This window comes from Stigmatopora argus, chromosome 8, assembly GCF_051989625.1.
Source record: "Stigmatopora argus isolate UIUO_Sarg chromosome 8, RoL_Sarg_1.0, whole genome shotgun sequence".
Taxonomy (NCBI): domain Eukaryota; kingdom Metazoa; phylum Chordata; class Actinopteri; order Syngnathiformes; family Syngnathidae; genus Stigmatopora; species Stigmatopora argus.
In genome coordinates, this window is record NC_135394.1 from 3,788,025 (window position 1) to 3,806,328 (window position 18,304).

General features: G+C 38.1%; 1 protein-coding gene across 1 annotated transcript in view; it reads left to right on the forward strand.

Moving 5' to 3' along the window:
• cachd1 (cache domain containing 1) overlaps nt 1–18,304 on the forward strand; it is a 55,965-nt gene that overhangs the window by 24,282 nt on the left and 13,379 nt on the right. Inside the window, exons 4-20 of the mRNA XM_077607687.1 lie at nt 3,693–3,799; nt 6,605–6,731; nt 9,131–9,275; nt 9,473–9,689; nt 9,796–9,945; nt 11,607–11,873; nt 13,262–13,411; nt 13,873–13,996; nt 14,083–14,200; nt 14,787–14,955; nt 15,034–15,176; nt 15,661–15,842; nt 16,092–16,202; nt 16,788–16,910; nt 17,442–17,541; nt 17,786–17,902; nt 18,115–18,275. Of these exons, the coding sequence (XP_077463813.1) occupies nt 3,693–3,799; nt 6,605–6,731; nt 9,131–9,275; nt 9,473–9,689; nt 9,796–9,945; nt 11,607–11,873; nt 13,262–13,411; nt 13,873–13,996; nt 14,083–14,200; nt 14,787–14,955; nt 15,034–15,176; nt 15,661–15,842; nt 16,092–16,202; nt 16,788–16,910; nt 17,442–17,541; nt 17,786–17,902; nt 18,115–18,275 (2,511 nt within the window). The remainder of the gene's footprint in view (nt 1–3,692; nt 3,800–6,604; nt 6,732–9,130; nt 9,276–9,472; nt 9,690–9,795; nt 9,946–11,606; nt 11,874–13,261; nt 13,412–13,872; nt 13,997–14,082; nt 14,201–14,786; nt 14,956–15,033; nt 15,177–15,660; nt 15,843–16,091; nt 16,203–16,787; nt 16,911–17,441; nt 17,542–17,785; nt 17,903–18,114; nt 18,276–18,304) is intronic.

Sequence of the window (18,304 nt, forward strand, 5' to 3'; positions counted from 1 at the left end):
ACTCCTGACAACTTCCCAAAACTCCGGAAATCCCAAAAAATTGTCACCTAATTTTTTTTAAGATTTAAGATTTTTTTTCGGAAAAATGCCAAATTTCCAACTTAAATGCTTTGAAATTCACATCATCTCTACGGCCTCCGCCATCTTACTTTCGCATATGATTCAACTGCACTGTAAACAGGATGACTTCGGTAACACGAGTGCATTGTGAATCATCCAAGCATGATAATAACAGTTTGATATAAATTGTCCTACATTGTTTTTTTTTTTACATTTTATATCGATTTAGCGCAAATCACATTCATTCCTATTGAAAAATGAAACTCCTGAAATGGAACAAGGGTACCCCTGAAATGGGGTCGACGGAGGTTGGCAGCCCTGCAGGTAAATAGCGCGTCAGCAAGCAATGTACCCAGACAGTCAAGCTGTCATCATCATACAGCGACCACAGAATCTTGAATTTAGTGCATACAAAAGGCGCACCAACTGATTGGGCACTACGTCCACTTTGGGGAAAGTTTTAGACTTGAGTGCGCCCAATGTGATTAAATATGTGCCGCGTTGCAGTTGTACGGTTTATTATCACTTAATATGGGGAATTGCAATCATTAATGACGGGAGCAATTGGCCGAAGATGACAGGCATATCAACAATCACGCAGGAGATGTGTGGTCTTAGTGAGAGAAACTGACTCCTCTGTGGGCCGTTGAACCCTGCCACAACGGAGCCCTTCACCCCTGTTTGTTTGCATCACATAGTTCACAAAAGCGCATTTGCATACAAAAGACTGTAGCTGGGCAGGTTTAAAGTCACATAAACATACATAAGAGTCAAATTACATTGGGGCAAAATGTGTGCCCATAGCTCAATAAATTTTAAGTCAAACTTTAAAACAGCACAAGTTAACTAATTCGTTCCCTAACAGTAAGATGACCCAATTCCAAACTAACTTGTAGCTGGGAATGTCCCAATTCCACATTTTTGCATGCGAGTCGAAGCAGTCACCTGATTTTGTGGATCCGCCGATAAAGAGTCTTGTTCCGATTCCTCAGAAATGTGTTAAGAATAAAAAATAGCACATGTGGGGCATTTCGATTTTTAGCTTTTTAGATCTGTTTATCTGTTTAAATATTAAGGTTCTAACAATCTAGTTTATTCCAAAGGAAACCAATTAGGGATTTGAATTGTGCATTGTACACGTATATAAATATTTTTCTATGAGTTGCGTTCTATTCTTACAATTACAACATAAATTATTTCAAACATTATGAAGTTACCTTTTCTGTGAGATGAATTTCTCTTCCAATCCCTAATTGTGTGATTCTCTCAATCCAATCGACTTGATATCCTGTACTGTAATGTATAGAATTATTTATTGTAGCTGATTCCACAATCCTATTCATCCTGTGGCTTTGCCACACTGCTGTGTGAAAATCCACATTAATTTTTACTTGGCCTGGTGCAACAAAAAGCCTCGTGAACATGAATTTACTCCTAGGTATTTTTAATGCTGTGATTCTGTGGGTTCAGTTAATCTAATGAATTATACAAACAATGAAAGAAAAGCAAAAGATGAACACGACTGTTCCAGTCTGTTGTTCTAAAGATGTTTAAAAAATGTCCCTCTTGCTTTGATCTCATTTAATACCCTGAAATGAGGCACAATAAGTTTGAAGGCTGATGTTTGCAATTTTTTACTTTTTCATGGTCATATTTAATTCGTGCAACAAGAGCGTTTCCCTTTTTGGTGGTAATAGATGTAGGTTTTCCCATGAACATTCTAAATTTACATGCTATGGCAAGACTAAAAGTAAAAACCTTTTCAGCTGTTTTGTAATGACCAACCCTAATTTAATACAATTCAATTGTCACATAGTGCAAAGAAAATTGGCTGGAAATTTTTGTGCTCTTGAGTAGGAAGGCAAAAATAGATTTTTGTCTTTTACCCTTCATTAAGATTCGAGATCGAAAATGGAAGACCCCCTCCCATTTCTTGCTCCCATAACTCTCTCTCCTTCTTCTCCCCCCTCTATCCCCCCTTCTTTCTTACTCAGGTTTTGATGTCGAATTTAAAGCAGCTGCAAATGTATTTTTTATCTGCCACACATTTTTCTGAGCGTCCTGTGCACCCTTTCTATGCAAACTGGATTTAAGGAGAATAGTAATGACTTTGGCCTTATGGGACACTAAATGAGTGAAGTACAAACGCAAGCTCTACATCACAGCACCTGCCAATCAAACTGGGCCGGGGCTAGGTCGGCTAGCAGAAGGAGCTATGAGTGTGTAGCGCATGTGTTTAATGTGTGCGTGCATGTGTGTATTGCTGAGCTGGGACTGTGAGTTGGACTGAAGCGATGGAAGGATCAAAGCTTGCAGCTTTGGTGCAGTGCAGAAAAAGGGCCGCTTCTCTGCATACCTCCCCCTTTTGTCAGACCTTAATTCCAGAGATAAGGGCTGTCGAAAGCATATTTTAATGTTAACATATAGAAATAATACATTAAAATTATCTGAAGAAAAGTGCATATTTATTGGAATTTAATGCAGAAGATTAGGATCAGCTATGTGTAAAGTATGGGTACCTTTTGCAAGGAGTGTGTTCATAGAAGTTGCTGTTTGCCTCACATCACAGCTGATTTTCCTCCCCGTTAAGGCCTATATACACATGTCTATTGGATGAACACTCCCTTTGCCATACTTACATACGTATTTTGACTATTATACAAACAAACAAACAAAATGTTAAAGTTATATGAAAAATATATGCCACACAAAAGGGCTGTCCAGTATTGGAAGAAATTTACATTGACATATATTTCTATATAAAACAATAAATGGGGTTTAATAAAACAGACGCTTTAAAAAGAACACAAATTCCTCATACTTTGAATAGAAAAGAAACTGCATAATTTGTGTTGATTCCACCCGAATTTAAATAAGCGTGTAATTATCAGGTTAAAATGCTTGGTAATGTTCTGCCTGACTTTAGGTAAAATTAATTGTCATTTCTGTTATACTGTGGTACATACAGCCAATTACACAATTGGAACAGTCATCAAACATTTTATGCCACAGTGCATCAGATATATTCTGTCCTCTTTGAGTGTACTGAGTGCAGTTTGACATCGCAATATAATCCATCACCTAATGAATCATACATAACCTTTACTACACAGGGCTACATTTTAAAATAACCACCCATCCCAAATTGGCCTTTCTGACATGGGATTTCAATTATATAAAGAATGTTTTCTTTTATCCTAGTCTTGCGTATTCAGGCAACATTACTTTGTTTGGAGAAACACATTTTGGCAAGATTTCCATGGAAAACGTTATTCATGACAAGTCATAAATCCTGCTCTAACAAGAGGTCTGGGCAACAGATGAATGGAGCTTCAATGAAAAAAACAACAACAGCAAAAATCGTATAACTTTCCACCAGATGTTTTCTCTAATTTCATTTAATTTGCAACAAACTTTCTTTTTTGACTTGCTATGTATGCCAATAGCAATTTTGAACTCCCAACACATGTAGGTTAGAACACATTCAATACCAGTGAGTTTAATTAGACATAAAAGTCAAGAGTAGTAAACTTTTTGGTTCTGAGCACAAAACTAGTGCTACTCTGCCAACAAGTGGCTCTGGGTGTCTACCATATAGTCTTAAAGATTGCGCCTGTTTGTGTTTCTTTTAGGTTTGATGGAAATTTCAACGCCAATGTGTCTAAGACCATCTGCTGTGATAGACTCTCGCCGACTGTCAACAGCCGGGCTTTCAACCCCGGAAGAGACCTCAACTCAGGTGTGTTTGTTATTCATTACCCATTTGCTTTCTCATGCTGGCTTTTGCGGAGGTGGGTACCCGTCTTCAACATGTGTCTTTTCTTTCAGTTAGCAATATAAGCAAATCAGATGTAACGTAGAGGCCAACATGGACCTATGAACTCTGTGTGTCAGAGGCTATGTATGAATATATTCAATTTGGTATTTGCTGCTTATTTACATTTCATCTGAAATCCTTCTTATTCATAGTCTAACATCAAATACATCTTAATAGTTTGTGCCCGCTCTTGTTTTTCCTCAATCTGTTTCAAAAATCTCTCTTGCCTGATTTTACAACCTTTAGAAATTAAATTTGCACTGTCAGAAATATCAGTCAAAAAGCCATTTGTTGTTTTCCTCATTTGGCCATTGCTGATTTTGTTTTATAATATTCTGAACCTTATTGTAATGAGTTTCCCGCCACATTTTTTTATTTAAATAACCACTATTTCTTTACTCGATTGAAGGTATAAAACTATCTTGAATAAAATATAGAACACAAAGCAATAACTACACTACACTACAAAGGCAAATTCATTCTCATGGAACCATCCACTGAATAACATTTTGTTTCAGACTTGACCTGATCATTTTGGCTGGCAAATCCCGCCTCTTTTTTGAGATTTAAAATGTCTTCATAATCCGATTAGGAGTGGGATGTTACCAAACCTTTTACTTCTACACCACAAAAAGGCTGTTATTGTACCCCTCTTATTTCTTTTTTTTCTTGCCAGTGTCTGTGTCTTCCCTACTAAATTACCCTATATTTTTTTCCAAACATACAAGTCTACTCTTCTCCCAGCTAGTCATTCAGAGCTTGTTATCATTAGCAGAGCTGTTGTTGAATCACGTCATGCTTTCATCATATTCAGTTTTTGCCATTTGTTTCAGGCTAGTGTAAATTTTTTGCTACAGATGGAAGGTCTCAGTGGGGTGATATTAAAGAAACGTGAACAAAGTCAGCAATAACAGCAGAATGCACCTGAACAGTAGAAATGCATTAATAAGACATATCATCTGATAGATTCAAGAATACTGCGTCAGAGTGCTTTACGATTAGAACCATCTTTTCACTTCCATTTAGCATGCTTTTACTACCCTCTGGTCCTCAATTGTTATTATCTGTATATTGTATGTCAACTCTGTTTGACCTATCCCAAATGGCTAAAACCATACATTTCTCCCACTTCTCTTCTTAAAATAAGGTGTGCCATTCATATGCAATTCAATTATTAAAAAAAATTATAAAAACATTGCTGTTTGTGTACCATGTTGTAAACCGAATATGTAGAACTGAGTTCTAATCAATTTCAAAACAAATATCACTACAAGGGCCTGGTCAGAGAACTAACATTAAACAAAATTGTATTTAAAAATGATGGCTTTCTTTTTATTATTTTAAGATTCATAATGATGGTAAGATGCATGTACAACAGCAGGATAATTACAGAGCTGTACCTTAGACTCTTTACAATAAAATAACATTCTAAAATGGGGGTGGAGGGTACTCAGAAAACCAATTAATCTGAGGTGTTTATGTTTTGCCGTACATAATGCAATGCATCTTTATAGGACTTATCTGGTCACACTCGAGGCCTGTGGAATTTGGTACACTGCTCTTCAATGGCTGTGTCTATAGGCAGTGACTAGAAGGTTAGGGAGCTGTATTGACAATACTGTACATGGAAGGAATTTTTATGACACAGCTTGCCTCTAATTTTCTGAATTGTCTGAACTAAATGAACTAAAAAAGCCCATTAAAGCCACTTTCAAACAGAAAATGCAATAAATAAAAACTTATTGTATGAAAAGAACTAGTATAATCAGTCGAGAGTAAATTTGAAAAGTACCGCAGCAAATATACTAATAGAAAATGATCACATTTAGCTCATGTCAATATTGCTTTCTTGTTTCGTGGCATTATAAGGGACCCAAAATGCTTCCTCTTCCCTTTTCTGTGAGAAAAGGTATGCAATATTGCTGCAAGTAGGAAGTCGTTGTCTTTGTGATGGAATCTATGTAAGGATATTGTTGACTCTGTGACACACTAAAAGTCAGTTGGTTTGAGCAAATACAATTAACCTATGAGGTTAGAGTTAACACTATTTTCTGAACTTTTCCTGGACTCTCTGTCTGCACTTACAAATACAGTTCCCACAATTAAAGTGATGTCCCACATTGTCGATGGTGACTTGACATTCTGCTTTTTGTAGAAAGTAATTTCTCTTTTTTATGTACGTAATGTTTGACTGATATTTCCTTGATGCAATTTAATTGAAGCCACTTCAATTAGTCAAACAGGAATTCAGTCCTAAAAAAGGTAGCAACACTCGGGATTGATTGACAACATTGCCTAGAAAGAAACGATGTCACTCTACTGGCGATTTTATTGATCACTATTTTCCAGTTTGAGATTCCTACTTCCATAACTGCTTCTGTTCTCACCTGCTTGCTGAACCACCATAAAGCAACACAAAGAAATACGCTGATATTGTTCCAGTGTGGACGTTGTCAGCCGATTTCAATGTGGTTTAGAGCATAAAAGGATTTCCAATCAGTATTAAACTCTGTGGCCATTTAGTCATACATAAAATTAAAAGTGATACATACTGTACTTTGTTTTTATGGGAGAGTTTTTCCAGTCAAGATTTCCTATTGTTCCATTGAACAAGTGGTTTGCCTTTGGGACTCTGTTCTCATGTTTTTGGTCTTCGAATGATAAATGTTTAAAAATTCAAATAAAACACATTTGTTAATAATTCCAGTGTTTGTCTTCTTTCTGCAGTGTTGGCAGACAACCTCAAATCCAACCCAGGGATCAAGTGGCAGTACTTCAGCTCTGAGGAGGGGATCTTCACTGTGTTTCCAGCCCACAAATTCCACTGTAAAGGCAGTTATGAACACCGCAGCAGGTAGAACACCGACTTGCCGGAGTGGACATTTAGAATATTTAACAAAATAAACTAAATATATACAAATAAAAAAAGTTCTTATAACTGATTGAAGAGAAAATATTTTTAACAGGGAAAATGACAGGGCTCATATGTGCTGCCTTTTTTGGTTGAATGTGACATGAGTTATACCCATTCTCATTTGTGCTGGCAGTAATTTACGGGCTGTGAGTCAGGATGTCAGAATGCCACATTAGGCTTATAGTCTTGGGCTGCTAGAGAAAATAACATGGAGAATAAAGTTCCTAACCCATGTAGCAAACTACATGGTGATGAATCTTTTGCAAATGATGCGTTGGACATGTGAATAGAGACACAGCAGGCTAACAGTTCGAGCTGAGCAGAGATGGCCATTGTATTTGGACTCTTCATTGAGAGATGATTCATTGGGTCAACTGAAACTAAGCAACAAAAAAAATCCAAGTGGGAAAAATCTTTTATCATACTTAGTAAGATTAGATACACAATTTCACATATTAGTGACCAATATTCTCTTTTTTCCATTTTAGGTGTAGATCAAGGCAGTTTTACATTTTTGCATGGGCAACGTACAACTACCATTTTAAAACTAGGCATGAAATCCATGTATGAAGCAATTATCGACGACACGTTAGCATGGGAGCAGGCTAGCCAAGTAGAATAGTAGAATGGGAGGTAATGATACAATGCCACAACGAAGCAAACTACAGCAACATAGATCACGTATACAAATGGAGTAGGACAAAATACAATCTCAATAGAATGTCCTTGGTTTTTCAAGCGGAATCAACTATTCAAGTGACGACTCGTATGTAAACAAGATTCCCTTCACAAGAGCCTGGGAAATTGTGGTTATAACTGGTATTAACAAGCAAGGGTGGACTATCTAAATTAGTTGCTTTTAATTGGCTAAACCAGTTCTAGCATTTAAAATGTTAAAACATGTCTGCTCTTAGAATTTTTGGCAACCTCCTGGCTTTTTCTCTAGTATTAGACATCATTAAAATGAAATTATTTTTTTCTTCCAATTTAAAAAAAAACATTCTATTTTTTGGGGTATGCACTTTATCAAAACCTTCTCTTTCCTTTTAACTTGAACACACTTGCTTTCCTCACCCTATGCTATCTGTTTTCTTTCTCATCCTCAACCACAACCATCCTCATTCTCACAACTACTCTGACTTCTGTTCGTCACAGTTATCCTCAATTCTCTTTTGATTTTCTAGTTGTCACTTATAATTCTCGCACTGTGCCACAATGAATGACTGTTCCTTCCCCGCTGCTAGCACGCAGCACAAACTATCTATGCTGTTTACCTTTTGTCAAACCTATTTTACTCAACTACTAGTTTCCCTTGCCCCTTTCTCACCGTAACATTCTTTCTCCCTCCTGCTCTCGCTAGCCCATTCACCTCTATGCCAGTTGCTGTGAGGGCCAGGCGGCTTGTTGGCGGCGTGCTTCTTGACCACACATACCCTTGGCAGCAATGTGGCTGGGTATTACTGAGGCCTAATGGAATTTCACACCTCCACTGTTGTGGGTTTTATTTGACTATCACTGAACTACATCTTTGTCCTTTATCGTTGTCTGCGTTTTTTCCTACTTTGATTTGGGGGGAAAATTTGTGTTAACTATTTTCAATCATATCTTTTGTGTGGGCTAGTAAATTGCCACATAACCACAGTGAGATTTAGTTCCCTTTCTTGCTTTGAGTGTGAATGAGGCTTTGTAAATATATTACCTCCACCCTGTTATTGTCCTCAAAGACCACACACACTGAAGCTTATCCCCTCTTGCTTCCATTGTACCCAAACCCAGCTGTTATGTGTGCACTAAAACTCACTGAGACACAATGAATGAAAGCACATGTATATGAGGAAAATAAAACTGTAAGGTTAAAATCCAAATGTTCACTCATAGTTAGACATAGTCTTTGAATAAGTGCGATCATAAGGCTATTTGATTGATTAGGGTTTTTTTGTTTTATTTGTAATGCCGCATTGTTAGTACATTCCCCCATTAAGGGATTTTCTTGACACTTGCTGTCTAATACAGTGGTTCTCAAACTTTGAAATTGTGCATATTGATCCTGTAGTAATGAGGTTTCCTCTAGCTTTTTTTTCTCCATTCTTTTCCAAATCAGACTAGTGATATTAATAGTAACAATGTATCTTTCTGAAGGTTTTTAGGCAAACATTCTGCAAGAGTAAAATATATTGTATACTTTTTGGAATACAATCTAACTGTGCTTAACAAAGTGTTAATTACTTTGAGGAGAATGTCCATAATGGAAAAGTTTCAGTGAATTTCTTAAAAAGGAAAGAAATAGGGAATCAAAAGATTGATATAGCTTTTATTTAATTGTGCATATTTCTCCACAGGCCTGTGTATGTTTCTGCAGTGCGCCCCCAGTCTAAAAATATTGTTGTGATGATCGATCACGGAGCATCTGTTACTGAAACTCAACTTCAAATTGCCAGAGATGCAGCACTGGTTATTCTTAATGCAATAGATGAACATGACAAGGTACAAAATTTTATCCATCAAAACATTTACTTCTTGGTGAAATGAAGCAAAAAGAGCATGTGTAAATTGACTTTGTGTTGGCTGTACTTTATTGTTCATTTGTTATTATTATTAATAAAACAATTAGAACTGAGGTTGCATCAGAATAGTTCCATTGGTCCAATACATTTAATGGTACTGTAATTGTTTCTGTCTAGATTGCTGTTCTGTCAGTGGCTGAGATAGTCCGCTCCTGCTCTCTAGACCAATGCTACAAGAGTCTACTTTCTCCTGCCACTAGCGAAACAAAGAGAAAAATGAGCACTTTCATCTCCAACATCAAGTCATCTGATGGCACCACAGAACATGCAACAGGCTTCCAAAAAGCTTTTCAGCTTCTCCGAAACTTCAGCAGCCTCAGCAAGCAGAGCAATAGTAAGATAGTTGCTGCATAAAAAAAGCAAACTTGGGGTGATTTTTTTTTACTTGCCAGTAAAAAGCTTTCTCATCTGACATGTTTGTTCGTTCTGTTGTCCATCAGCAATAGACATGGTTATCATCTACCTGTCGTCTGGGATTACATCTCGAGATACATCAGAACAGGAGAAGAAAGCGACCCTCAGTGTGGTCAGAGAAGAAAATAGACACTTCAACAACACCGTTATGATACTCACATACGCACTCATGAATGGTAAGTTCACCATTTCACAAAACTTCATTGCTAGAGCATTCTGTTAGCCCCTTTAATCCCGCTCCATTATCTGAAATTCTGCAAAGCAATGTCTTGCTTTGTTTAGGCAAGACTTTTGTGAGTTTTTCCCCACTATTTACGATCTTAAATTGTAACTAATTCACACCTATTGACAGCAATGGACATCAGTTAGAAACTAGGATAGCTGCTTCATGATTATGTTTTGTGCTGCTACTTGTGAAAGATGTCCAATTGATTTTGACTGTCAGGAATTGGTTGCTGTGAGCCCTCCCAGTCAACATTAATTGGACATCTATAATATCCCTATCAGTGGCGGTTAATAGGGTAATTTATGAAATAACAATAAAGCAGTTACGACAGCAGGAAGGTTACTGATCTGTTTACTTGATTTTTGTGTTTTATTTGGTAATAGGTAGTTGTACATGGTAATAGTTACTGTATGGTCAATGTAAAGAATATTCTTTAGAACTTTTTTTTTTAAATCTATCAATGGTAAATAATGTGTCATGTCTCACATTGACATATGTTGAGTGATCCAACAACCAAGATTTTGAGTTACAAGCTGTTGCTTGGTCAATTTCCTCTTGCTTTGTGTTGTGAGTAAAGAAATTACTTCTCAGCAAGCTTCAAGTGAATGGAACAAAAAGTCATATTCGCAGATGACTGAGGAGAAAAATCAGTTGACATATCTTGGAGTGGTACAATTTGCTTCTAAGACTGAAGATAGAAAAGTGCTGTAAAAGCTCAAAGGCCTCCTTGTTTTGTTTGCTGCATGATTTCTTCTCCAATTTCATTGTCCTTGTCTGTCCGTGTGGCTCTTCTAAGTGCCTTCCCCCTGCAACACAAATACATTGCATGCATTAACAAACAAATAATTTTTGCACCCGGGGAATGTAAATTAGCTACATCTAAGAGCAGAGCGAGTGAGACTTCAAAGGGCGCATGGCTCATTGTGAATGTGTGTGACTGACAGAGGACCTCGCCAATTTCAAGAGCACCATGATGAAAAGGAAGCAAACATCTATCATTCTGAGTTTTATTAGCAATGTACGTGATCCCGATCACCTAGATTCTGAATTCAGTATTTTTTGTGCTGACTAAAAACACCACTGCGCTAAAATAATGTAGGTTTATTAATATTGTGTCTTGTCAGTCTTTGAAGATCTTAATGTTTACCTTCCACATTCAGTGACGAGAATCTGTGCTGTCATCAAGAATTCCCCTCTATATTCATCTGACTTTGGCATCCATGATGACTTTGCCTTGTTTATGTCAGCCAGCACGATGAGCCACAGACAAGCCTTGGCATTAATTAGGGATTCTCCAGTAATCCACTCAGTGATTGGGTAGTGACAGACATTCTGTGCTCTATCCGAGGTGCCAATTGTTACGGATGACAGCTGCGGGGAGATAGCGGTGGTCATCCGGGCTACGTTAATTGGCCTTTAAAGGCATGAAAGATGAGGCTTGACTCGACTGCAACTGGTCTGAATTATAGGTTACCACTTCAAAAACATAAATGTGACACTTTACTCATTGGTTATGAACTGTGACAGCCTACAAAAATCCCCTGTACTAGATGTTAGATCATAGTGTAAGATATGCGTAAACAAACAACGTCTCTCGTCTTCCCCCTACAGAGGGTGTAACAGGTCTCAAGGAGCTGGCCTTCCTGCGAGACCTTGCAGAGCAGAATTCGGTGAAGTATGGTGTTGATCGTTTTTCTGGGGCACCCTCAACTGGATTAGCCGCAGCTCCCATGATGCCTATCGTGAAGGGGAGCATGATGGTACTCAACCAGCTCAGCAATCTGGAGACAACAGTGGGCCGCTTCTATATCAATCTGCCCAACCGCATGATTGACGTTGTTCGCTTCAGCCTGCCCTACGCTGACCCCATGGGAGACGGTATGTGTTCAAGTTAATTTTATCTAACAATCTCACAGAATCAACAATACAGTGGTATCTCGATATACGATCTTAATTTGTTCCGGGACTGAGCTCGTATGTCGATTTACTCGCAACTCAAATGAACGTTTCCCATAGAAATGAACTAAAAACAAATTAATTCTGACTTTCAGATGCAACCTATCGAGGGTTGTTTGCTTTTGACTTCCCTTCAAAATATTACCATAGTGATGCACACAAATAGGATAACGCACGACCACTTGCCAACTTGTCCGGGAAGTAGTACTCCTCTCGTATTAGCGAACAAGCTTCGCCATTCGCACTGAGTAACGGGAAAAAAAAACACAGAAAAAATGCAACGCTCCGTCGAGTACTCGTAGAGACATTACACGAGGGAGTTGCGGGGAGAGAGACAGTGCCCATGATGTTCTTATGAGCAGCCTCTCGCGTCCGCTGTATGCTCGTATATCAAAATTTGTCTCGTATCTTAAGATAAATATTTGCCCAAAATTTTACTCGTATCTCAAATTGCTCGTATGTCAGGGCACTCGGATTACTGTTTTACCGAAACTTTATATTGATAACAGTACGAACTCTGGTGTGATAGCGAGAGAATTAATTTAAGTTTCTTTATTAAGTACGTGAAAAAAACATATTGTAATAAGGACACCTGGAGATTATATTTTTAAACTCTTGATAAAAAACTTTTTGAATTTGCATGTTGACTAGAATAACAAAATGTTGTTTTTTGTCTCAATTTGATGCCGTCTTTATCATATCAATATACATAAGTATATGCTAACCCAGGAGTGGTTTATTTAATGCAATGATGTTTTTGTGCAGAATATCTGCATTATTTTTGTTGATGCCATATAAAATGAGTCATCTAAATGCGAGTATTACATATTAGATTTATGAATGGCGAAACAAATAAGTTTGTAACACACTGTAATTGCACTATTAACATTTGCTTACCTTTAATTTCAGATGGCTCTTCTGAGACACAAATTTAGGGCAAATATTCACACTGGGAACGTCCATAGTTTTGAATTCTTTTGTGTGTAACAAAACACCTCTATACACACAATAATATGGTGGAAAATGACTTTTTATTTTGCCATCACAAAATCTATTTTGACATGATTTTTTTGTGTTGCACTAACTGATTGATTACGGATACAGATACATTTTTTCAACACTAGTATCTGCAAAAGTTACTGTACATTCAATTTGGAAAGTAATCTTATTAAGTCTATGTTAACAGGCGGCCCAGTTATGTGTTTTTTGTTTAGAATGGCAGTGGTTACAGATAAACCGAAATACCTAACCACAAGATAAGATGTGGCTGATTTGAGACCCTGCATGTTGTGTATATTGTCTTTCCCCAGGCTTTATTATGACTGTGAGTAGACCTTGTTATTTTGGGAATCTACTCCTTGGCGTGGTTGGAGTCGACGTAAACCTGGCCTATATTTTGGAGGATGTTACATATTATCAAGACTCTCTGGCTTCTTACACCTTCCTTATTGACAACAAAGGTAATTCCAAACTAAGTATTCCAGTATTACCCTAATTTCCAGACTGTAGCGCGCACATGACTGATCAGCTGCACTACCCAAACTTCACCAAATTTAAGGAAAAAAGGAACATGCTGTATACGCCACAACTGTCGATAAGACGCATGTGTCTATTTACATTGACACTTTTTACTCAGAAATATTTACTGTTTAGAGGAATAATGGTTAAATCTTCTCTTCTAGTCAGATTGTTCTGATTTCATCCCAAAACTGTCACTAGTTTCCAGGGACTATATTTGCATGATGTTTGTGCTTTGATGTACGTACTGGCGTGATGTAATAGAAGGAATTTATTTCTAAAGTACCCTGGGAGTAAATTGTCATTCACAGGAAACTTGTCAGTAAAGTTACATTTTTAGTATGTTGTCTTCTTTTTGGGAGCTGCATAAACACATCTTAATGGGTTGCATTCCATTTCTCAGGTTATACTCTGATGCACCCGTCACTGACGCGGCCTTACCTGATGACTGAGCCTCCACTTCACACTGACATTATCCACTATGAGAATATTCCTGCATTCCAATTTGTGCGACAAAACATCCTCAAGTGAGAATCTTTGTATTTTAAAATACAAAAACTGACTGCAGTATTATATTATGTTTTTACTCAAGAATGCTGTGTATTTCCTGCAGTCTCCCATTGGGCAGCCAGGTCATCACTGTCCCAGTGAACTCATCTTTGTCTTGGCACACCAACCGACTCAGAGACAACGGCAAAGATATTTACAACGTCAGCTACGCTTGGAAATTGGTAGGTGACACTGAAAAATTATGTTTAAACCAACTTCATGGCATAGTCATGCATTATTTTGTATTACCACTAGAGACAAAATCTGTATATTTAAAAAAAAAAATAGCACGTGCCCTATTTTTTGGACGGAAATTTGCACTGGAGTATAAATCGCATTTTTAGGAGGGCAATCTTTTTTATCAGACAACAAGAACAAGTGCACATTGAAGTAACAAAAGCAAAGTGGAGAAACAGGCTAAATAGCTATCTGTTAACATAACAGTTATTCAGATAACTATAGCTTTAAAAAAACAACAGAGATAAAAAAACAAGTATTAGTCGCAGGCCTAGCCAATCTATAAAAAAAAGTGCGACGTAAAATCCGGAAAATTCGGTTTACATAACAAAAAAAAAAAACATAAAAAATTAAATCATCACTTTTGCTTGCATACCACAGCATTAGTCATCAGCTTTGCAGAAAAATACGTTGTTATATGATTTTGTTGAAAAGCAAGAAAACAACCTAATCATAAAAACATAGAAGTTTTGTGTCTTTTCAAAATGTAATTAAAAACTGCTTGTATTTGTTCTTTTTGTGTGAATTTAGGTGCAGGACACGTCGTTCATTTTGTGCATCGTCTACGTGCAGCCAGAGATTCCAGTGAAACAGCTCAAAAACCTTAACACCGCACCCAGCTCCAAGCTTCTTTACCATCGTTTAGATCTACTGGGTCAGCCCAGCTCTTGCCTCCATTTTAAACAGCTTGCGACCGTTGGTAAATTGAAGCTAAATTCCCCAGAATGCCAAATGTTGCTGTCGTCTCAGGTTTAGCCCCTTTCTCTGCCTTATTCAGAATCCCCCACTGTGATGCTGGCAGCCGGTAGCTTTTCATCTCCCTATGAGCACCTCAGTCAGCCAGAAACAAAGCGCATGGTGGAGCACTACACGGCCTACCTGAGTGATAACACTAGGCTCATCGCCAATCCAGGCCTCAAGGTACACGACTTAAGAAAACACACATGCAAACGATCGCTCGTTAATGTTGTTTGTAAAACAAATATTTGGATTCAAAAGTGTGACTGCAATACTAACATTCATCAATAATGTGTCTCTTGAAATGTGAGGGATTTGGCAGAGGGTTTGTTCAGATCTGTTAAATGTATGAAACTCTGCATCTTTAAGGAGGGGACAAAATCCCCGTGCGGTTTTGGCACTCTGTTTGCATTCCTGGTGTGGGGGGTGGCGGGACACGGGTTTGAACTCAACCACACTTCCAGCTCTAAAGCTTAAGCATGTCTTGAAGGCTTCCTACAGTGACAAAAATCACCCCATTCAGTTTTCTTGGACAATACAGTGATAAGATTGTTTTGTTGCATTCAATGCTGTACTGTTTCCACAAATGTATGTTCCATGTCATCACCAGTTTACCTTCCTGTCCCCACTCTCACATTCCCTCCCGTTTCATTCTGCCCCACCGCAGTCCTCTGTCAGAAACGAGGTTATGGCGACCAGTCACGTCACGGATGAGTGGATGACACTAATGGAAATGAGTAGTCTCAACTGCTATATTGTGCGGCGTTACATAGCAACGCCCAGTGGGGTGCTCCGGATTTACCCTGGATCATTGATGGACAAAGCCTTTGACCCAACACGCAGACAATGGTGAGACTTACTTCAGATGGAGTGAGCGGGCAACTGCGTGTGTATGTGTATGAAGGTTTACGTGTGCACAATTCTCTGCAGTCATTGTTGAGTCAAGATGTTTTTCATTATTTTACGGTTAAGCACCTGTTCAGACGGGGTTAAAAACAAAAATGATTTTCTCCACCTCCTACCAAAATACTGCCATTCTGAATACTGCATCTTACCCTCATATGCGAACACTTAGCTACATGCTATGCCGTTTACCAGGTACCAACACGCTGTGGCTAATCCTGGTCTCATCACCTTCACTGGGCCTTACTTGGATGTGGGCGGCTCAGGCTACGTTGTCACCATCAGCCACACTATTCATGCATCCAGGTAACAAGATGTTGGGTTTATGTTAATAACCTCAAACACTGTAAGTGCCATGACTGGTTTTTAGACTTCGTTCAGGATCCCAATGTCTCCGAATTTCCATAGGGAGTGAAACAACTACAATATAATCATTTAGTCCACTCTCTTTTTTGTAAGTATGGGGAAAATGCAAAAATGTCCTGTGGGGAGGAAATATTGTCTGCGACTCTGGATTTCAACCAGAAATCTGCAAAAATTGCAGAACATTTTCGATCAAAGCTTATAAACTGGAGCTTTTGAGTGGCATATAGTATTTACAGATACAGTGTTAGGTACTGTTTAGGTTTCCAGTTTAGTGACCCTAATTTGTAATGTAAGATAGCCATTGCACGCCTTATCGAATAGTTTATTTAGAAATTAATAGACAGTATCCATGAGTTTGACAAATTCGGATTAATGCATCATGTTTTGCTCCACAGTAATTTTTATAAAGTTTCCAGAATGCAAATGTGATGGAGATTTTATTGAGGGCAAATAGTTGCGTTAATGTGTAATATAGATGTTTTTAACTTTCGGTGCCCCTGGTTATCCTAATGTTTTCCTCTCTAGCTCTCAGATGGCTCCTGGCTATGCAGTTGCAGTGATGGGTATTGACTTTACCCTTCGCTATTTCTATAAAGTTCTCTTGGACCTGCTTCCCATTTGCAATCAGGATAAAGGAAACAAGATCAGGTTGGTTGACGATGTTCCGCGTGGAAATTTTACATGCTTTTGTTCCCCCCGATGTCTGCATTGTATCTTCTTTTTTCTTCTATATTTTGTATATTATGATCACTTCTTATAAAATTCTTCTATTTTTTCTGTATTGTGAATTCACAAGAAAAGAAAAATGAAAAGAGGGTAGAGGAGATAAGCTGATTATCTTGCCATTCATATCAGGACTGAGCTATTCTGCATCATCTGCCCCACATACTTTCTTCAGAGATTCTGCCTTGATTTTTTTTTTAATCTGGTGCTTTCACTCTTACCGCTCTGAGGTACCATCTCCCCGTTTTTTTGCCCACAGCCACAATTCCTTTCACATCTTTTTTTTTTTTGTCGTTGAGAGACCATATAAAACAGGATTAACCAAGAGGGGGCTGTGGTTTAGTGGCAGAATGAGTGCAATTAGGTGCTTGTCTAGAAAAGGGGGAGGGTGTTTAAACAATAAGGAGTCTGGTAACTGGAGATGATGATTTTAAGTATAGGTTTGTGTGCATTTAGATGCTTCATAATGGAGGACAGAGGTTACCTGGTGGCCCACCCCACTCTCATTGACCCAAAAGGCCACGCCCCTGCAGAGCAACAGCACATTACACACAAGGTAATTGAATCCAAAATAAGACGGTTTCAATCGCACACTTAATACAAATAGAGGGATATTTAGTAAGTCCTGGATTGTATTAAAATGTTATTTGACTAGACAAATATTGTAATATTGCAGCAATAGTCATCGCCATAAGAAGTAAATATAATCTACTAAATTAGCCTACATATGTAAGATAATAATGAAAATTAAGTTTTGTGAATCTGTGATACAATTCATTACTATTGTTTTTTAAAACCAGGAGCCACTTGTTGCCAATGATATACTGAACCACCCCAACTTTGTGAAGAAGAATCTGTGCAATAGCTTCAGTGATCGCACTGTGCAGCGCTTCTACAAGTTCAATACCAGCATCATGGTAAGTTATGAATGACTTGTTGAAAGAAAGGTTTTTGACGTTATTCAACGCTGCCATCGCGTGGTCATCCATAGTTTTGCAACAGTAAATTAAGACGTCCAATTTTCTTTGTGTACTCAGGGCCCACTTAAGAAGTGAATCCAGTTTTTGTATTTACCGTGGATACAGTTAACTCTTTTTATCATTATATTCACACCTCTTGTTGTCCATAGGGAGACTTGACCAACCTTGTCCATGGCAGCCATTGCTCTAAGTATCGTCTGACTCGGATACCTGGTACCAATGCCTTTGCTGGTATTGTCAATGAGACGTGTGACTCTCTAGCTTTCTGTGCCTGCAGCACAGTGGACCGTCTTTGTCTGAACTGCCACAGGTACTACCTAACATGACACTTAGCTCATT